Genomic DNA, 23,054 nt, shown 5'->3' with positions numbered 1-23,054 from the left:
TGGGGTTGTTAACCGATGTCATAAAACAATATGTGTACTACTGTTTCATGAGAAACTATTTGTTCTGTAAGCCTTCACTTGAAGTACAATTAAAATTAAAAAAGAAAAAAGGACAGCAAAGAAGGGGATACGAAACAGAGGATCAACCCACGTAAGTGGAAGGCATCCCCAAGATGATGTGAATGGAGATACAAAATGACAGCCATGCAACTACTACAGATTAAAGTAGGTCAGAAGGTTCTGGAAGAGCTACTTCCAAGAAGATGAAACTGGTAAAAACACCTGATATACTCAATCATATTGAGAAGACATTCAGAAAAACAGGGGAGTGGGAGATGAATTTGTGATAAAAATGTAGAAAACTAGTGGAAAAAAAAAAACCAAGGCAATTATAACTCCAAAGGAGATGGGGCAGATGGTTTTCAAAAAAGGAAAGGTAATCATAGCACACTACACAGTTCATCTTAGAATGTTTTCATGGTCACAATAATACTAAATATTGATCTAATCAAAATTATGACAACTATATTTAGGGGTACAGGAAGTACGCATCTGTGGGTGGTAATGATGAGCTTAAGAGTAAAAGTCTTGTTTTCTATTGTGGGAAGTCAAAAGACATCTGAATCTGAAAAAATCAAGAGTTCATATTGTAAGCGGCTTATTTAGAGATATAGAGGTAAATACTAAGAGAGCTAAAAGTGCCTCTCAGGAGTGAGTAATGGGGACTAGGATGGTAACGGGGAGCTACTGATAGGTTATATAGGCACTTAGGTTTTGGAGCCCTGATGGCACAGTGGTTAAGAGATAGGCTGCTAACCAAAAGGTCAGCAGTTTGAATCCACCAGCCACTCCCTGGAAACTCTAAGGGACAGTTCTACTCTGTCTTATAGGGCTGCTATAAGCTGGAATCAACTCCAAAGCTATGCGCCTGGTTTTTTGAGTTAATGCCTATATAACTTATAAAAATAAAATAAAAAACTTAACTGCCTGTATAATTTGTAAAAATAAAAAAATTAAAAATGATAAATTGAACTTTATCAAAACCAAAAATTTTTGCTGTGCAAAAGACCCTGTTAACAAAATTAAAAAATAAGATTATATAACAAAAGCATTACTCTGATTATTGGAAAAATAATAATTTGATGAGTTGAAAAAGGTAAGTGATTTTCCAAGATGACACCAAAACCAGCACTTAAATCATCAATTTCTCAAGCTAATGCTTCAATAAGAAAGCTATTAGACAGCTATTTACAAAACTGAAACAACAACAAAGCAAAAACAAAATAAAGATGAGATCCCACAAATATACTGCTAATTAACCTAGAAGAAGATAGGTGGTAGTTTAAAGTAAGAGCTTATTTTAATTGTCATTAAAAGGGATGATACTTTATGATGTTTCAAACTATCTACTTATGAATAAAAATATTCATGCCACATTTATTAAACTCTACTATTATGTAAAGGAGTATGGTAAGGATTATAGGTTATATAAAGACCCCAAAGCAGCTTATCGTCTAACAGGAAGGCAAACAAACACCACTCACAAAGTTAAGAGACAAACGATATACAAAGAGCTACTCTCTCTGTAAATCAGAAGAGAAAATTTTTTTTGATTAAGGGAGTCGAGAAGCATCTGTCAAGCAAGTACGATTTAATTCAAGTTAGGAGGATTTAGACATACTGAGATGGGGGAAGATTCTCTTTCCTAGGTGAAGCAGCCTAAGTAAAGGACAGAAACAGGAGCACAGACATGTTTGGGGATTACGAGCAGCTCAGTTTATCTGAAATACAGAAAAGGAAACAAGAAAATATATATATATGTCTGTATAATGGATTTGCTTTGAATGGCATGCTAAGGAATTTGAATTTTATTCAGAAAGAATTGGCTCGATAATCAGTGTTGAATGCAGTCCCTGCGTGTTACAAACAGCATGGTCAGTTACTAATCAAAAGGCTGGAGGGTTGAGTTCACCTAAAGGTGGCTCAGAAAAAAAACATGGTGATGTACTCCCAAAAAATGTGATATTGGAAACCAACCCTATGGAACACACTTCTAATCTGACACACGTGGGGGTCACTATGAGTTGGAATGAACTCAATGGCAACTGGTTAAGGGAGTTATGGGGAGGGGCTGTGGTGGTCCAAGAAGAGTAGCCATGAAAACAATGAAGTCAATAGAAGAATGTGACTGTAAAAACAGAAACAGCGATTAGTAACTGCTTAGAACCATGTCTACTTTGTATGTCATTTTGATAGCACTTCTACAGAACTGTTCATTTAAATACACTGGGTTTTGCTGGCTTCTATAAAAATACCTGTGGATTTCTTTGGTGAAGGGTAAGATGTTACAGAATACTGGGGAAATCAGCACAACTTGACCAAGGCAAAGTCACAGAAGCTTCATTGACACATCCAAACTCCCTGGGGGACCGAATTACTGGGCTGAGGGCTGGGGACCATGGTCTAGGGGAACATCTAGCTCAAATGGCATAACACAGTTGATAAAGAAAATGTTCTACATCCTACTTTGGTAAGTAGTGTCTGGAATCTTAAAAGCGTGTTAGCAGCCATCTAAGATACTCTACTGATCCCACTCCGTCTGGAGCAAGGGAGAGTGAAGAAAACCAAAGACACAAGGGAAAGATTAGTCCAAAGAACTAATGGACCACAACTATCACAGCCTCCACCAGACTGACTCCAGCACAATTAGATGGTGCACGGCTACTACCACCGAATGCTCTGACAGAGATCACAATGGAGGGTCCCAGACAGAGCTGCAGAAAAATATAGAATAAAGTTCAAATTCACAAAAAAAGACCAGACTTACTGGTCTGACAGAGACTGGAGAAACCCCGAGAGTATGGCTCCTGGACACCCTTTTAACTAAATACTGAAGTCTCTCCTGAGGTTCACCCTTCATTCAAAGACTAAACAGGTGTATAAAACAAACAATAATACACGTAGTTCAACCATGTAGACAATAAATGGGCATATCAGCCCAGGGACAAGGACAAGAAGGCAGGAGGGGACAGAAGAGCTGGATAAGTGGAAAAAGGGATCCAAGGTTGAAAAGGGGAGAGTATTGACATGTTGCAGGTTTGGCAACCAATGTCACAAAACAATATGTGTATTAATTGTTTAATGAGAGACTAAACTGCTCTGTAAACCTTTACCTAAAGCACAATTAAAAAAAAAAAAAAAACCTGTGGATTTGTTTGATGCTCTCCTTCGAATTTCTGTCACCATCAGTCGTGAGACTTGTGTTGTGAACTGCAGAAGATCGGAAAATTTTTCTGTCATTGTATTTGGCGGAGCATTTCCAAAAACCTGTGGGTAAAAAAAAGCATTTTTAATGAAGTACTTTCAATATTTTAAAAAATTCTGTGTGTTTCAAAGTGTTATGACTTGAGAATCAAGTTAAAAAAGCACACTTACCTAGCTGCATTGGATCTGAATGATATGTTTAAGATACAAGTCAATAAATCACAAGTCTAGCCACATTTCCTTATAGATATTAAACAATTTGCTGAATGAATGACTAAATAAATGAAGTCTAAAAAAGTTAACTGTTTTATCTGTAAAATCTGAATAATTAATGTGCATGTGAAGACTAATGAAATGTCAAATTATTTGTTACATATATATTTATCACAATAAAAAAAAAGTAACCTTCAAAAACACAAAAAAGAAATAGTGTCAGTAGGTTATTTGGAAATATGGTGGTAAGTGGCAGAGTTTAAGGTATTTGACACAAGGGAGTTAGAAACAAAGGTGCACTGTAACACTGCACTATTTTAATTTTAGAACCATGTACTCATTTTACCTTGATAAAAATAAAAATTAACATTTCAAAGGGGAAAAGTAAATGGGAAAGTTATGAAATAAACTTGTTTTTTAAAAGGCTAAGACAAATGAACTTTAGAATAAATAATTCCTAAAAGAAAAACCAGTTTGGGTTCAATAAAGAGAATAAGAACATGAAACCTGGACCGACATAGGAAAGAAATGGCATTATATTGGCTATGTACCTAGATGCATCCTGAAATTTTGTTTCAAAGACTGCTCTTTATAGCTGAAAGGAAATTCTGTCTTCCAAAGCTCTTACATTACCTTTCAATTATAATACTGATTACACAGTACTTTTTATCCTTATTGTCTGGTCCAGTGACACTACAAAGGCAGGGAAGATAACTTATTCACCTTTGTATTCTCTAGCAAGCTAGCACCCTGCCTTTCATAGGGATGCTCACTAAATATGTTTGTTTGTCTATACACTGCCTGCCACCACGACCAAATTCTGAGAGCATGGAGGAGGCATTTAAGAACACACAAACTACAACATGAGAACATAAATTATAAGTAAGAATGAAAACAAAACAAATTAACAAACAAAAAAACCAAGGCTAGGATGATGAACTAAGAAAAAGACTAAATAAAAATAAAAGATCAAAAAGACCTCTATATTTGTCATACTTTGGCCACCAATTTGGCTCAAATATGCGAAAGAGGAAACCTTGTCAATTACATGGCTCACAATGTTCTTAGGATAAAAATAAAACATTTAAGGAAGTAGTTTTATTCATCATACCATAATATAAATAATTTCTTGCAATTATTCTAATTAAAGGACATAATAAAGAATATCCTTATAATAGATAATATTTTTCTTACAGCCTTATAATAGACAATCTTTAATTCCAACTATTTTTTTTAATTGTGGTAAATATATGGGTAACAATGCATTTTCCATTTGACAATCTTCACACATACAGTTCAGTGACATTATGTTCATCATGTTACTCAACTATCACAATATGTTTCTTATAATCTCCTTCAAATTAAGCTGAAGATACAAACAAACAATAAAGCAATTCTACAGGAGTATGCTTTTGTCCAGATACTCAGTTCTGTTTATGAACTTGATATAGAAGGACTTTTATTTATCTCAAAACAAACAGACAGTATTTTTTTAAAATTCTTCCCTTTTTTTTTTTTGGCAGAGATTTTGATAAATGTTGTATGCTTACAGATAACCAAGGAGTTCTGGTGGCACAGTGGTTAAAGTGCTCAGTTGTTAACCAAAAAGTCTGTGGTTCAACCTGCCAGCTGCTCTGTGAGAGAAAGGTGTGGCAGTCTGCTTCCGTAAAGATTTACAGCCTTGGAAAACCTATGGGGCAGTTCTACTTTGTCCTATAGGGTACCTATGAGTCAGAATCAACTAGATGGCAATGGCTTTGGTTTTTGGTTTACAGATAACCTATGGTGCATGTTAAATAAGACCCACATGCTTTAACAAAAAATACCGTGGAGACAGAACTGATCTCTTAGATAAAAACTGAGAAGCTTAAAAATGACACATGGTTGAACAGACAGCCATTCTACCTCCACTCATAGTGAGCGTTTAGCTATTCAGGGATGGTGTTTATAAAACAGCTCTATATTTGCTTAGACAATGATTAAGCCTTTTTTATCAGGTCAAACTGATTCAGAATTAAGTAGACAAATATTCCTATTACCCAGAGTATACTGATCTATACTTTATTCCTAAGAGTTGAGACAATTTCACAAAATAAACAGCTCACTTCTTACACAGTGTAAGGATATGGTTATTCAAGCAGTCTTCACGCTGGGTAAATAATACACTCTAGAAAATGCGATTAACTTTTCAGACAAATTTTGATATTCGCTGCTTTATTTCCATACAACTTTTTTTCAAAAGATAAATTTTGCTTGAACTAGCCAATCCAAAATCAATACATCTTCTCCTCACTTACTATCTCATTATCCGACATTTCGCTTTTACTACAAGGGTAAAAAATCTACTATCTGACTATTTTGTCCATTAACGACGTATATCTGGCAGTAACAAACAGCAACAAATGCCGAGCTGCGAGGTAAGATTAATGCTGGCTTTGATGGTTAAGGTTATGTGTTGACTTGGCTGGGCCATGATTCTCAGTGGTCTGGCAGTTTAGTAATGATGTGATTTGGCAGTTGCATAATGATGTAGTCATCCTCCATTTTGTGATGCGATGTGGTCATCCATTTTTGCTTAATACCAATTCCACATAACGACTGATCTTTGGAACCTAATCATGTCAGCAAGTGAGGAGAGGGTGTACTATAGAAAAAATAGGACTATGTCCTATTTGCTAAAATGAAATGAACAAATGTTGTTGTTTTGGAATAACCAACTTTTAGTGTAGTGTAGTGAACCTAAAGTGTAGTGAGCCAACACTATTGATCAATTTATTCTTTCATTTATTCACTCACAAATATTTAAAAACCTTCTACTGCATGCCAAGCAAAGTTCTAAGAGCCATAAATACAAAGGTTAACAAATACAATTCATGTGCTCATACAGTTTACATTTTATATAAACATTAAACAAATTAATTTAAAACTTAAAATAATTTCAGATAGTGATGTGTGTTATGAAGGCAGTACAGTAAAACCTGTAAAAACTGGAACCTGTGTGTAAGGCGGAAACCTTTCAGAGAAAGAAAACTTAAACAATTTCCAGTAAAATGAGTGATAGGAAAGTGATAGATAACACTGCACCCTGTCAAAGGCAGAAAACTTGAGAGACCCAGAAAAACAAGGCAGTCGCGTCGAGTTCCAAGCTCTGGCTCTCACAGGCTGCACCGTATAAAACAGCGTAACTGAAAGAGAATGCCTGGGGATGGGAAAAAGGTTGTCAGGAGAGCATCTCTGAGGAAATGGGAGGGGAGAAGGGTTGCTAGCAAAAGCCATTCTGAGGAAATGACACTGATACCAAAGGATGAAACTGTATGATGAGAAAAACTCACAAAACGAAGAGCCAAGGGAAGAGTCGTCCAGGCAGTAAGAAGAGCAACTGTGAAGACTTTAAAGTGGAAATGAGACTGAGGGGGCTGAAGAATTAAAAACCGGCTAGTGAAGCCTCTTTTTTAAATTAATTAATTAATTAATTTATTTATTTATTTTTTGCTTTGTCAGAATTCCCCTTCTTCCCAGAGAAGGCTTTTGAATAATTGAAAAATCAGAACCCTTGCCTGGATCGTTTATTTATTTATTTATTTTTTGCTTGTTCTCAAATAATAGGAAAAAAGGTACAAGATAAGGTTGGAGAGGCACAGGAACTAAATCATGAATTTGACTTTCAGGTAATTCTGAATATACAGACTAGCAAAGGGCAGATTTTTCTGTGATTGACTTCAATAATTAAATCTAAAAATTTTAGTATGTATTCATCACCTTCAACAAATAGTGCTATTTCTTGAAAATATACAACATTTTGATCATGCACTTAAACGTGTGTCATTCGGGTTGGAGCATGGAGCATGGGACTTGAATTCTACTTCTCACCTTCAGGGACTACTGGTCAAATTTTCTTGTTCTAAGTTATCTCATCTGTCAAGAAAGAGCTGGGCAAGAGAACTGGTAACACATTGAGCTCAAAAGCATTGATTCTATAATAGATATATGATTATTCACATCTCAGATGAAATAGGGTTTTCTTGGCTGTGATCTTTACGGGAGCAGATTGCCAGGCCTTTCTTCTGTGGCACCACTGGATGGGTTCCAACAGCCAACCTTCTAATTAACAGCCAAGCACAAACCATCTGTGCTACCCAGGGACTATACACAAGCAGTAACGGGGAACAAAAGTGCTTTTAGGAAATGCAATAAAAATAACAATAATTATCAAACATTGAGCACTTAAAATGGGCCTAGCACTATTCAAATACTTAACATGTCATGTGACTCTCATAAAACCCTATATAGTAGGTGTAATTAGTATCCCTATCTTAGAGATGAGGAAATTGAAGGTGGGAGATGTTAAATGACTTAAGCCAGCAGGTGCTAACAGACAGAATTTAAAACTAGCTCTCCCTGACTCCAAACTATGCTCTTAATCACTCAGTACTATGTTGTCTCAAACTTCTCATGAACTCTATCACTGTAATTTTACAGTTTCCCACCTTTAGAGGGAAAAGCAGGGTTTGGCTTGTTTTTAGAAGGGCCATTTTAAATATCTATCTAAATTTCTGGGAAGTTCCTGGCATCTCCTTAACTAAATATTTCTGGCATACCCAGAGAGAACAAATTAATGGCATCACTGCTCGCATGAAGAAGTCGCTCAATGTATATTGGTTGTTAGATAATACTATTCAGTAAAACTTCATTAACTATGACTACTAAAGGAAAACATAGTTGGATTTTTTTTAAGTTTCCAAAATGGAGCCTTATATTCCTAAATGTTAATAGGTAAAATTGTGTTACAAAGTACTGACCATCATTAGTCTTTAGATAATTTGCTATAATTAACAGATTAAAAAATTAATAATGAAGATGTAATTTCATTATTTCATATTGTAAATCAGTTAAGATTTTTTCATTGATTAATATTAATAATTAGGGAAACAATGTATACTCTTGTTTCTAAGAAGGACCACCAACTTAGGGAAGGAGAAATGGAAAATGACTAGCTCAGTCCCATTCTCTCTCCTCTTTTTGGGATACACCTGCCTTATGAAAACCTGCATTCCCATCAGCTCTGGGTGTGGCCTGTAAGTATCCAGCTTCTTCAGTAATGACTACTTTAGGGGCGACTTTAAAAAGAACTTTGTTGCACAGACCTAAGCCATGTTTTCCAGTATCAATTATATTGATATTATGTAATAACTAAAAAAACTGTAACAAAACAGTTCATTTTTTTGATTCCTGCTCTGTCACTCATTTGGTTCCAAACTTTAGTGTCCTCCCTCTAAAGCCATTAATTAAACAAGTAAAGGTCACTCGCAAGGGACAATTAAAAAATACTGTATTCAAAAGTAGGAGGACTCACAATACATGACCTCAGAATCTACTACACAGCTAGGTAGTCAAAACAGCCTGGTACTGGTACAATGACACATACATTGACCAACGGAATAGAATTGAGAACCCAGATGTAAATCCATCCACCTAGTCACCTGATCTTCGACAAGGGCCCAAAGTCCATCAAATGGGGAACAGACAGTCTTTTTAACAAACAGTGTTGGCAAAACTGGACGTCCAGCTGCAAAAAAAATGAAACAGGACCCACACCTCACATTATATATAAAAATTAATTCAAAGTGGATCAAAGATCTAAATATAAAGCCCAAAACTATAAAGTTCATAGAATAAAAAATAGGATCAATGCTAGAGGCCCTAATACACAGCATTAGCAGGATACAAACCATAACCAACAACACACAAACTCCAGAAGATAAGCTAGATAACTGGGATCTTCTAAAGATTAAACACTTATGCTCATCAAAAGACTTCACCAAGAGTATAAAAAGAGAACCTACAAACAGAAAAAATTTTTGGACATTACAAGTCAGACAAAGGTCTAATCTCTAAAATCTACAAAAAAATCCAACACCTCTACAACAAAATGACAAATAATCCAATTAAAAAATGGGCAAAGGACAGGAATGAACACTTCACCAAAGAAGACATTCAAGCGACCAACAGAGACATGAGGAAATGCTTGTGATCACTAGCCATTAGAGAAATGCAAATCGAAACCACAACAAGATACCATCTCACCCTGGCATTACTGGCATGAATCAAAAAAACTGGAAATAACAAATGTTGGGAGAGGCTGTGGAGAGATTGGAACTCTTATGCACTGCTGGTGGGAATGCAAACTGATACAACCATTTTGGAAAACAATATGGCGCTTCCTTAGAAAGCTAGAAATAGAAATACCATACAATGCAGCAATCCTACTCCTAGGAATATATCCTAGAGAAATAAGACCCGTCACATGAATAGACATATGCATACCCATGTTCACTGCAGCATTGTTCACAATAGCAAAAAGATGGAAACAACCTAGATGCCCATCAATAGATGAATGGATAAACAAACGATATAGTACATACACACGATGGAGTATTACACAATGATAAAGAACAATGATTAATCTTTGAAGCATCTCATAACATGGATGAATCTGGAGGACATTATGCTGAATGAAATAAGTCAATCACAAAAAGACAAATATTGTATGATACCACTACTATAAAAACTCATGAAAAGGTTTACACATAAAAAGAAACCATCTTTGATGGTTATGAGGGATGAGAGGGGTCGGGGGGACACTAAATAGAAAATAGGTAAGTGGTAACTTTGGTGAAGGGTAAGACAGTACACAATACTGGGGAAGCCAGCACAACTTGTACAAGGCAAGGTCATGGAAGCTCAATAAACACATCCAAACTCCCTGAGGGACTGAATTGCTGGGCAGAGGGCTGTAAGGACCCTGGTGTCAGGGAACATCTAGCTTAACTGGCATAACACAGTTTATAAAGAAACTGTTCTACATTCTACCTTGGTGAGTAGCATCTGGGGTCTTAAAAGTCTGTGAGCAGCCATCAAAGACACACCACTGGTCTCACCCCTTCGGGAGCAGGGAGAATGAAGAAAACAAGATATAAGGGAAAGATTAGTCCAAAGGACTAACTGACCACAACTACCATGGCCTCCACCAGACTGAGTTCAGTACAACTAGATGGTGCCCGGCTACCACCACTGACTGACTGCTCTGACAGGGATCACAACAGAGGGTCCAGACAGAGCTGGAGAAAAATGTAGAACAAAATTCTAACTCACAAAAAAAGACCAGACTTTACTGATCCGACAGAGACTGGAGAAACCCTAAGAGTATGGCCCCCGGACATTCTTTTAGCTCAATAATGAAGTCACTCCCAAGGTTCACCCTTCAGCCAAAGATTAGACAGGCCCATAAAACAAAATGAGACTAATGAGACACAACAGCCTGGGGACAAGCATTAGAAGGCAGGAGGGACAGGAAAGCTAGTAATAGGGAATCCAAGGATGAGAAGGGACAGTGTTGACATTTCGTGGGATTGTGAACCAATGTCATAAAACAATATGTATACTGTTTAATGAGAAACTATTTGTTCTGTAAACCTTCATCTAAAGTACAATTTAAAGAAAAAAAAGAATGCTGGAACTTCCTTAACAGGAAGTAGGAAAAAAAAAAAAATACTGTATTCAACTTAGTTGCTTCTCACACATATATTGGAAATATGTTAAAAGAAACAAGAGGAGTTTCTAAAAGAAGATTTGGTTAGTAAAGACCATATTTTAAAATATACAACAAGGTACGGCAACATATACCAAGGTTAATTAACAGTGGCAATTAATGAAGTTTTAGATGACTAAAATGCTATTTATTTTTTAATAAGTTTAAACCAAGTATATTTTCTATAAAGTTTTGCTCTTAGGACTACAGGTTAATTATTTTAAATAATAATTGATAAGCTGTTCTCAGACTCCACCATCATCTTTCAGTTTGAGAGTCAGTGTGAAGGAGGCTAACAGTAGCTTCATTGCAGGACTGTGATGAAGACTAAAGGAGGCACTTGAAAAACCCAGCATGAGACCTGGCCCAGAAAGAGGACCCAAGGTGTGCCATTTGCCAATCCGTTTCTCTTAAAGGCAAAAATCACACATTGAAATAACACTGTGCTTAATCAGATTAGCATCTTTTAAAAACTATTCTATAAACAGATGCCTATGTAGCACAATAATATGGTTTATTTGTCGTTTAGCACAAATAAAATAACCTCAAAAACCAACACTACAATTCATTTTTAGCAATCACTGTAGGATCCAATTGGTTCTAGAGCCATACTGAGCTATTCATTTATCAAAGCTATTTCTCACTGGTGGAACATGATCATGCACAAATAGTTAAGCATTAAACGTCTATTTCTAAATTTAATGGAAATGATTTCTTATCTAAAGACAATTTTAGTTTGTCAATGATATTCAAATGAATATAATTTATATATTTTTAAACCGGTCACAAAGCAACTGATCTGTAATGGTAGAGAAATAACTTCCTATCTTTTCATTAGTTAGAGTTTACTGAACCTTTATAATATTCAAATCACTCACTATATTAGATGTTTAAAGCAATGCATATACATGTGCTTTTAAACAGCCAATTAAAAACTTCTGATTTGGAAGAATTAGTTAATAAGACTTATGGTAACAAAGAACATAAGAGAACTAAGTCAAACAGTATATAAGCAGATACAGAATAATCACTAAAGCATCTTTTTTAGCCTAATATTTGTAAGATTCTCTAGCCTAAGACTCACCTTCTTAATTGCCTGTGAAAGCTTAACTAAAGAAATGCATGGGATACATATGCAGGGCATTATATATTAATTCATGTTAACAGCTGAGAAGAACAATTGCCCCAACTATTCTAAACACTACTGTTCCCTTGCAAATGTTCATAAAGTCTGTGAGAAGGAAATGATCTCAACCTCTTCAGTAGCCAATAGCACATTATGACATTAAAATTAAAAAAAAAAGAAACAAAAAAGATGTGCCAGTCAGCTTCCATAAAGATTCCATAGCTTTGGAAACCAAGGGACAGTTCTACTCTGTCCTATAGGGTCACTGAGTTGAGATCAACTCAATGGCAACGGGTTAATCTTTACGGAAGCAGAACACCACATCCTTCTCCCATGGAACAGCTGGTGGGTTTGAACTCCTGATAGAGCGCTTAGCCACTGCGCCACCAGGGCTTCTTTCCCCATTCTAGTGACCTCTAAACTGGCAAATCAGTTCTAAGAGCTGTTGACTGCACTCCTCCAACCTGAAACTTTAATCTCTGGAGTGCTTATAACACCGCCCTTTGCTGATTCTTTTTGGACTTTCATTGGCCAGCTACTATTCTGTATCCTTTATGGGATACCCTTCTTTCATTAAACATGCATATTCTCCACGTTTATCCTTAGCCTGCTGCAGGGGCAGATTACCTAATAGGCAAAATAAACCCAGTGCTTAACTTGCTTACCAGATCAACAATTTCACATTTTTCACCACATCAAAGTTTCTGCTTCTAGGTATGGCTGGCATCTCTCTCCTAACCCCACAGCACCTTCCTGTGGAATTAAAGCCTCCTTTCAAATTTACAATCCCTGACAAGGGCAGATTACCCAGTAAACAAGGTAAGTACAGGCTTACCCAGGTGTGCTTATTTACTCATCTGTAGTGACCAATAACACATGGGTTTCATTACAACAAAGAAATGAAAAAATTTTTTCATTATTTTATTATCTGTTTATCTGCTTATATCTTCCCCAACAGAATTATGTGCTTATCTTCCCCATTTTACTTCAGCATCGCAAGATTAGAGACTGGATCTTATCTCAGAAACTCCAACATAGAGCACAGTGTATGTATGATACAAAACGTACTTGTTTGACACAAGTTCATCGACTGACTCAGTGAATGCACAGTAACAGAACAAATGAAGAAACAAGGAAACAAATGTGGATTATGTATAGTCTACCGTTTCCACTTCACAGTACTGTCAACATTAGCCTTTAGCTTGATCTGAGTAATACATTAACTGAAAAATTAGCAAATTCTTTCGTATTAATTTTTTTTAATACAGTAACAATAATAGATACAAGTTCCTGAGGACAAACATTTGTTAAATGCTTTAGGTACATTATCTAATTTAATCTCCCTAACAACCCCACAAAGCAGATATTCTTATTCTCATTTTACAGCTGAGAAACTGAAGGTCATAATTTGTTCATCTTTATATGACCATTAAACGTTATAAAATGGCATGTTGATTTTAAAACTCCATTTCTCATGGGCAAAGAGCAATTAAAACAGACTAAAAGCAAACCAAATCTAACATGGTTTCCATATAAATTTATTCCTAGATCAACATTGTAAAAAATTCTATGACCACTACTTTATGAAGTGTATCCCCTTCTGGGGGGAAAAAGTCTGCCTCCCTATCTTATGTAGTTATTGGTCTCTGCCCCTGCTTACATCCTCTGAGTTCTTGAAAGACATCTATATTCTGTCTGTACTTCTGCACTTATAATTCATTCCCATACCCAGTGCAATCAGGCATTTGCTCTTAGCACTCATGTAAAATAGTTCTCACCAATAATCTAAAAGAGCCCTGGTGATGTAGTGGTTAAGAGCTCAGCTGCTAATCAAAAGGTCAGCAGTTCAAATCCACCAGTTGCTCCTTGGAAACCCTATAGGGCAGTTCTACCCTGTCCAATAGGGTAGCTACTGAGTCGGAACTGACTCGACGGCACATAACAACAACAACAACAAATAACCTAACTGTCAAATTCGATGAACATTTCCACTTCTCTGGCTCATCTGATCTTGCCATCATTTAATAATGTTGACTTCTCCCTCCCTCTTGAAACTCTATTTCATTCTTCAACATAACTCTAAACCCTCCTTAGTCTCCTTTACTGATTCCCTCTTTTCTACTTGCCACAACCAGGTTGTTAGAGTTCTAATACATATATCTAATAAATATAGGTCTAGTTAATCTAGACCTTCTTTCTATTCTACTTATTCTCCTGAGGAATTCAATCCAGTTCCACAGTTTTCATGATGATCTGAACGTGGTCACTTCCAAAACTACCCCTAGTTCCCATCTCCCTACTGAGTACTAGTGAAATACTTGCAATCTACCAATACTATTCTTTTCATTCCTCAGGACTGCTACTTTAGTTCTAGCACTGGTCATCTCTCACCATCTCAGCTAATGGTAATAAAAACTGCCTCACAGCCAGCTGCTCAAGAGAAAACCTTAAGAAACATCCTTGAAGTCTACCTTCCTCAGCTTCCACCGGCCTTGTCTGACTGTACTTCTAATACATACTTCAAGTTTGTCCAACTCTCTTTCACCTTCACTGTTAATACCCTATTACACCTCTTAAATGTCACCCTATTTTCATTACCCACCCCCCTCCTGGTCTATTCTCTCCATGGCAGCCAGAGTGGAAATGCAGTGGGTAAATTGTGGCTTGCGACCTTAATGAGAAGCTGGTAGCCCTTGATTGGGAGTCCTTGGGTGATACAAACAGTTAATACACTCTGCTGCTAACTGAAAGGTTAGAGGTTCGAGTCTACCCAGAGGTGACTCAGAAGAAAGTCCTGGTGATCTTCTTCCAAAAGATCACAGCCATTTAAAACCCTATGGAGCACAGCTCTACTCTGACACACATGGGGTTGTTATGAGTCAGAATCAAGTTCACAGGAACTCATTACTGGTTAGCCCTTGATCTTCCAAGCAGACATGGTGGGAGCCAGCTTTACCACGCAGATGAGGAAGAGATGGCAGAGTGAGCAAGATAAAAAGTGACCTTGTGGAGGAGAGGTATCTAGTTCCCTGGAACATCTATCAGCTTGGACTTCTACATGAAAAATAAACTTTCTATTTTGTTTAAGTCCCCATTAGTTAATTTCTTTTAAAGGAGCTCAACCAATGAACCAATAAAATGCGACTGCAGAGCCACTTAAGAACTCTAATTCATGGGTCAATCTCTTAAGTAGAGCTCTCACCTGTTACCCAAATGGTCTTCCCATAAAGCCCTACCTGCTGTCACAATACTAAGTTACCTACTCTAAAAAACTATCAATAAAAGTTGCATTTGAAAGAATAAATAAAGAAGAGTCTCCTTCCCAAAATACAAATATCTCTGGGACAATAAGAAGGTACTTAATCTTTCCAAAAATGTGTATAATAAATTGTGTTAATTCAGGTTATTTCTCCCCTTAATACCTATCTGATTAAGCTAGATTGAGTGTTTAGGAGTTTGAATGTGGGGATGGAATATAAAAGAATATACAGTTATTTGACGTACAGTACTTGGAAGTCTGAAGCAGCATTAGGGCAGTTGAAGCCAAAGAAACAATATTAAAAGGTAAGAAGGGTTTACAAAAAAAGATGTGATTTTGAAGAGAAAAAATTTGAGTATTCTATACAATTTCCTACACATAAATTTGTACTTAGGAGAAGGGAAGGAATTATACATCCTCTTTTTTTTTTTTTTTTTCCTTCTCTGGACTTTAAAGTTTCCTATTCCCAGGGGCCAGAACTGAGGCTTGTACAATAAGTAACATTACAGAAAAAATAAGCATTTATGTGCTAGCTTGGTTTCCATTGAACTGCAAGCTTAAGTTTCAACTGTCTGCTAAAACTTTCAGACCACTAGTTTCCTTAATGGTTGATAATAAAGACACATGCCCGATTTTGAAAGGTACAGAAAATCCAACATAAATTCCAGTTAAATGTGTTGAGTTGAATGCTTGTGTTTTCAATCACTTCATGATTTCACACTGGAATGATATTAAATTAGTAAGAAAAAAGAATAAAGCTACAGGAAAAAAAGATAGTAACACAAGAGATGAGAGCAGCAAAAATATGGAAAAAGTATAAAGCAGGTAGGTAAGTAGTAACTAATTTAGCAGACAGGAAACTAAACCCCAAGTGGGAGAAATTCAAAAGCTTGATGGAATGCAGCTGAACTTCAGAAAGGCTCAGGACTTGGTGGCAAAAGGGCACTGCACTGCAGAAAGCAGGAGTATAGATGCTGCTGAAAACAGAACACAATAAAAGAGCATCGAGGTCCCCACACTACTGCTCTCAAACTACGCAGGTGGTTGACTGCTCCTCCCTAGTGCAGTAGACAACCAGAGGTCTACTCCCTACAGAGGATGAACAGGGGTATCATACCAACTGAGGACAAGAGCACTGATATGTGAAAATCGGGGATTAAGTAAAAGTCTACCCATTTAACATGAGACACTGCCCTTGTTTCTTAACCTGGCTTTAAGAAAACTCTAGCAGTCAAGCTTATATGCTTCCAGCAGGAGATTAGAGAATCCTGCTCCTGGGATATCAATGCATCAGGAGAAAAGACCTAAGGATACTGAGGGATGAAGGATCCCCCAATTAAACAGAACACCTTATCACTTGAAAAGTCCCACCCCTGCATATATTAATTTCCAATCAATGTTTTAATATCTCATCCTTAAATATGAATGTACAGACAATTATCTCAAGACATCTGAAGACCCCTCTGACATGAAAAAAATAATATAAACAAGGAAAAAGAAAGTAACTTGGAACAAACAGACAATACGAGAAGCATAAGAAAAGTAGAAAAAGCTTCAATATTATCAGAGGAACGAAAGGAGATATTGTGCCATTTTAAAAAAATAAAACAAGAAAAGATTCAAGGAAAAGTAAAAACATTGATATCGTAAATTAAGTAGAAGAGTCAAAGGATGGAATTTTAAAAATCTCATCAGTAGAAGAAAAGAGATGAAAAACGGGGAAAAAAGATATGGTCAATGTCTTAGCTATCTAGTGCCACTATAACAAATACCACAGGTGGATGGCTTTAACAAACAGAGATTTATTCTCTCACAGTCGCAGAGGCTAGAAGTCCAAATTTAAGGCACCAGCTCCAGGGGAAGGCTTTCTCTGTCTGTTGGCTCTGGGGGCAGGTCCTTTTCATCAATCTTCCCCTGGATCTAGGAGTTTCTCAGCACAGAATTGAAGGGTACAAGTTTTCAGAATAAAAAGGTCCATCCCAAAGCCTCAGTGGAATTTCAAAATAATGAGGAGAAAAAGAGGAAACTAGAAACTTTCAGACAGAAAAACAGACTAACAGAGAGAACAACATAGAGATCAAGTGAGAATGGGGGAAAGGTAGCAAGTCAGAGATGGGGGACAGGAAGAGACAGGAGAGAAAGAGAAAGACATAATTGAGGGAGACAGACACCAGGAAGGGGAGCAACGAGGGGAAAAAAACACAGGGGGTAAGAGGCAGAGACAGAGAAATGGGACAGAGGGACAGACATGGGAGAGAAAGAGACAAAGACAGAGAAACAGAGATAAGGAGAAAGAGACAGAAATAGGGAAAAGAAGGAGAGACAGAGGTAGGAGGAAAAGGACAGGGTGGGGCATGGATTGACGAAGAGAAAAATGGGGAGGGAGAGAGTGACTGACAGGAGATTGGGGAAAGAGACAGAGGCATGGGGAAGGAAGACAGAAATTATGACAGTTATTAAGTCTGGGGAAAAGCAGTTCTACAACAATGGAAAAATAATCATAGTATATTACAAGCTTCATCTGTGAATAATATTTACACGACAGTCAGTAGAGTAAACAAATGAGTATGATCATCTGGGGAGGAAAACAAGTAAGGCAGTGTGAATGAGTGAGTGTCAGCAAGTACGTTTGGGGAGATGGGGAGGAAGAAAGCGAATCCTCATATTCCAGCGTAGGAAGTCAATGAAAACTGAATAATCAAGACACAGTAGTAAAAGTATATTATTTAAAATCTGAAAGAGGTGAAAGTGGTGACTGCAACTAACAGTGGAGAGGAGTGGGGCACCTATAATCCCTCAGAACTATTTGACCTTTTATACTATGTACCTGTATAACTTTGATAAAAATAAGAAAATTGTAATTAAAAAAACCCAACAAATCTGTTACATGTAATTGACAAAATATATTAAAACATTAACTCTATTTAGACTCCTTATGGCCTGTAACTATCCTCTTAAAGAATCTCTCATACAAAACCAGCCAAATAACAAAGCAAACTGAGATGATTCCTTAAAGTGTACAAAGAACATAGGCAGTAGCATCATTTCGGTGCAACAAGTCATCACTTTAAAAGATAACTCAAGTCCCATAAATGTTCATCCCTTGCCAAACTCTACCATTAGAGAAACATTTTTAAAAAATGCTCACAGTCTTCCTTTAATCTGTTAGAAATGAAGGTCTCACTAATTCATTCTGCCCGGTTCTCACATGGAGTCACATTACTTTGTAGAAAATTGAAAGGAAGAAAAGAAAACATCAAGCTTTTTAAAAACTAACACATCCTATCAATATTTTCTAGCAGAGACTTACTACTAACCTGGAAGGCATGTGCTTGACAACCGGGACTTACCCTGTTAAACACTGGCAGCATCATGTACAGTTTTTCTTCTTGTTCCTTCTGAGTCATGTGCCGGGGAGGATGGCACAACTCGGTGAAGAGACGGCGGAGGTGCATCAGTCCTAAGGCGTTGTCTTGCGGGCTGCATTCCTCCTGCCTCGGCCGCCCCATGATCCTTTTCACCATGTTCATCTTGGCTGGCTGGTGATAAACACTTCTAATCCTGCAGAAAGATGTTAATGAACAGTCAAAATGCCATCATCTTGAGAGCTTATAAACAGTCTGAAACATTAGAAAATTCTGTTTAAGAGAATTTTTCTACTTTAAACAGAAAAGACAGAGGCAAAGCTAATTTTGATAAATCTCCTAGAATGACAAATTATGTATCACAACGCTAAATTATATAGGTTTCTACTGGCTTTGCCACAATTTATATAAAACATAATTGGATAAGCAACAAATGTGTCCAATTACGCTAGATCAAGTTCAAGTAACCAAAACCCACTGCTGTCCAGTCAATTTTGACTGATAGCAACCCTGTAGAAGAGAACTGCCCCATAGGATTTCCAAGGAGCAGCTGGTGGATTCTAACTGCCGACCTTTTGGTTAGCAGCTGAGCTCTTAACCACTGCGCCACGAGGATTCCTCAACAAGTAAAGGGATCACAAATCTTAATATTAACATGTTGCTCAATAGCTGAACTTAGGTAAAAGGAATGACAGAATAGAATGTTTACCCTAACCTCAAAATATCTAAACAAAAACAAAAAACAAATCTACAAAGCTTTCTACAAACACACTATAGTTTTCTAGAAATACATACACATACATACATATATCTCAAAAAATATTTTCAAAAAACTTTTTCTACGGGAAGAATTATACATTAGGTACCTACTGAAGAGTTTACCTTCTTATAGTTTTAAAACTTGCAAATTAAATAAAATTATATCCCAATATAGCTTATAAATCATGAGGACAGAAAAAATTATCATATAACTGATGATCACTAATTTTCAAAAGATAGGAATGACAGGATAATTAACCTTTATTTAAACAAGTGTTTTTCAAACTGTAGGTTGAAACCCTTTGGTAGGCTGTATTAATGGATCATGAAGAACATTTTAACAAATGAAATAGACTAGAAGATATTTGAATATATATCATACGATTGGGATAGCTATTGTTTTGCGAAACTTTTCTTATGTAAGGATGTATGAGTCTGAGGAATCCTTGTGCGGTGTAAACGGTTATACACTCAGCTTCTAACCGAAAGGTTGGCATTTCTAATCTACCCAGAGGCACCTCGGAAGAAAGGCTTAGCAATTTACTTCTGAAAGATCAAGCCACTGAAACCCCTATAGAACGCAGTTCTACTCTGACACACATGGGGTCTCCGTGAGTCAGAATCGACTCGACAGCAACTGATTTGGTTTTGGTATGGTATGCGCATGCCTGTGTGTAACGTATCACCATGTAAACTGTATCCCTTCCTGGAGCTGTATTTAAAAAATGAAGTTTATAAAACAAAGAAACAAAAAAACCCCACTGGTTTAGAGTTTATTCCTGAATCAATAAGCTTTCTGAAAGCATCATCTGCCCTTTTCAACCAGTACCAAACTGTGCCAGCAATTAGCTAATTTCAGATACATAAGCAGGATATCTTACAAAAGGAACCAGGAAGGCTGGGAGGACATTATAGATGTGCAGAAACTGGATAAAAGGATTTGCTTTTTAATCAGTAGAAAAGCAGGCCTAATCTGAAGATTAATTTCTCTGTATAACCACATGAACTAGTATGCCATTTCTTAAGAAATAAAGGACTATTGCAAGGCTGGGGCTTTTTCTGCTGAATATCCGCCTAGTGATTTTTAAAACTGTAAGAACTATCACCTTAAATATGTCTGTCCTGGAGAATTCTGAGTGAATTCCAAATTTGGCTACAGGCACGTGCTTATGCACTCTAGCTCGACAGCAAAAGGAGGACATGATGTGACTCACCATAGGCGAGGAGCAGAGAGGCAGAATCTGCCCAGAGCTCTGCCAGTGGCTTACCTGCACTGAGACTCTACTGTGCAAAGAGCACTCATTATGTTCTAAAGTGCTCAATCTTAAGGAACGAGTGCTTGGACACACAGGCAAAGAACTGAGAATGGTTAAACTGCAAAATACCCACCCTCCAAAAAAATTCAGTCCAGTTCAAAGTTGTTCAACATATGTCATCCTTGAAGAAATATGTACATCTTCTAAATATAAACATATATACGTACACACACATGCACACACATACATATAACCATACATCTAAGAAATATATTCAAATACCCTGTCATGTGCTGGTTATTTACTGTCTTGGAAATTCCCAGAACAAAAATAAAATTTGAAGTGAATTATAAAAATTTTGAAAATTACCAAAAATTTTAGATTATTCATAGTTCTGCTTTTTTTCCTTAGCCTGTAGCTAGAGTTAATAATCTAGAGTTTATAGATGAAATTTAGGGGATTCACTACCCCCTAAAACTTCAATTCCAAATTGTCTAAGAGATCCCCAGGTTTCAAAGGGGTCTATGCCATTTTGGGGGGTAAAAAAAAAGAAGTCAACAATGACTCTATCTCTATCTTTAGAGTTTCAAAGCATTTCAAGACCATTGCATTTGCTCCTCATTCCAGCTTAAGCAGGCAGGTTGAAGAGAGGATTAATTTTATATTTAAGAAGAGTCCCCAGGATGACTTGCTCAAAGTCTCAGATGAAAAGAACTGGAGCTGCAATGGAAGCAAGACTTTCTGGAGCCACTAAGACAGGATGAATCCCCGAAACCATCATCCTGAGATAATCTTTAAACTTTAAACCTTAAATTGCAACTATCCCCTGAAGTCTTTTCTGAACCAAAAAATAGTTTATCTTAATAAGTATGTCTACACTGAGAATTGTGCTCTTTTAAAGAATTATCTATGTGAGATCAAATTAACAACAAATCAAAAGTTAGAGAGGAGTGAGTCTAGGTCAATGGTGGGGGAACAATTTTTAAAAAGACGGTGAGAATGTTTACACAACTTGAAGAATGTAATCAATCTTAATGAATCGTACATGTAGAAATTGTTGAAATGATATATGACTGTGTATATTTTCATTAAAAAAATAAAAAAGAACTGGAATTGCAATGAGAATTCAGGCCTCCTGGCCCCTACCTCAGTGCCCTTCAGAGGCTTATCTATATTCACGTGTCTATTTTAAATCAGAAAATTCTTAGAAACTGTGACTCTGTTTATTGACTTTATATAGTATCAAGTAATAATCAGACTACAAGAAGAGATGTTTTCTGAAGATACATTACACTCACAACTGGACCAAAAAGGAACATCACGATAAACGAAACAAAGATTGAAGTTGTCAGCAACTCAAATGGTTTGATGGGAAGCCTAGGGGGCAGTGAGTTGAACATAATGGTGATGGAATAATTTGGAAAAGGACACTGAGAATAGTAGGACAACTGGAAGAGTGTAATCGATGTCACTGAATTGTACATACAGAAACTTTTGAAATGGTGTAACTTTGGCTATGTATATTTTCACCAGAAAAAAAGGTCCTCCAAGGTCGAGAAGGGAGAGTGTTGACATGTCGTAGGGTTGTTAACTAATGTCATAAAACAATATATGTACTGTTTAATGAGAAACTATTTGTTCTGTAAACCTTCACCTAAAGTACAATTTAAAAAAAAAAAAGATTGAAGTTGTCGAGGATTTCATTTTACTTGGATCCAAAATCAACATCCATGGAAGTAGCAGTCAAGAAATCAAACGATGCACTGCATTGCGTAAAGCTGCTACAAAAGACCTCTTTAAAGTGTTAAAAAGCAAAGATGTCACCTCAAAGACTAAGGCGCTCCTGACCCAAGCCATGGTGTTTTCAACCACATCACATGCATGCAAAAGCTGGACAATGAATGAATAAGGAAGACTGAAGAAGAAATGGTGCCTCTGAATTATGGTGATGGCAGAGAATACTGAACATACCACGGACTGCCAAAAGAACGAATAAATCTGTCATGGAAGAAGTACAGCCAGAATGCTCCTTAGAAGCAAGGATGGCAAGATTTTGTCTCACCTACTTTGGACACGTTATCAGGAGGGATCAGTCCCTGGAGAAGGACATCTTGCTTGGTAAAGCAGAGGATCAGCAAAAAGGAGGAAGACCTTTATGAGATGGACTGACACAGTGGCTGCAACAACAGGCTCAAGCATGGCAACGATTGTGAGGATGGCACAG

At 36.9% G+C, this 23,054-nt stretch overlaps 1 protein-coding gene across 5 annotated transcripts in view; it reads right to left on the bottom strand.

The window, feature by feature from the left end:
* WDFY3 (WD repeat and FYVE domain containing 3) overlaps positions 1-23,054 on the bottom strand; it is a 278,975-nt gene that overhangs the window by 174,066 nt on the left and 81,855 nt on the right. For all 5 annotated transcript variants that reach the window (XM_023724712.1, XM_023724716.1, XM_023724713.1 and 2 more), the window contains exons 3-4: positions 18,801-19,011; positions 3,204-3,327 (exon numbers count right to left, since the gene is read on the bottom strand). In XM_023724712.1, coding sequence (XP_023580480.1) covers positions 3,204-3,327; positions 18,801-18,980 — 304 coding nt within the window. In that variant the 5' untranslated portion in view covers positions 18,981-19,011. The remainder of the gene's footprint in view (positions 1-3,203; positions 3,328-18,800; positions 19,012-23,054) is intronic.

The sequence above is a fragment of the Trichechus manatus genome, unplaced genomic scaffold (assembly GCF_000243295.1).
Source record: "Trichechus manatus latirostris isolate Lorelei unplaced genomic scaffold, TriManLat1.0 scaffold00257, whole genome shotgun sequence".
In the NCBI taxonomy this organism is placed as follows: Eukaryota; Metazoa; Chordata; class Mammalia; order Sirenia; family Trichechidae; genus Trichechus; species Trichechus manatus.
The sequence above is the reverse complement of the archived record's forward strand: the minus strand, read 5'-3'. Positions and strand labels throughout refer to the sequence as shown.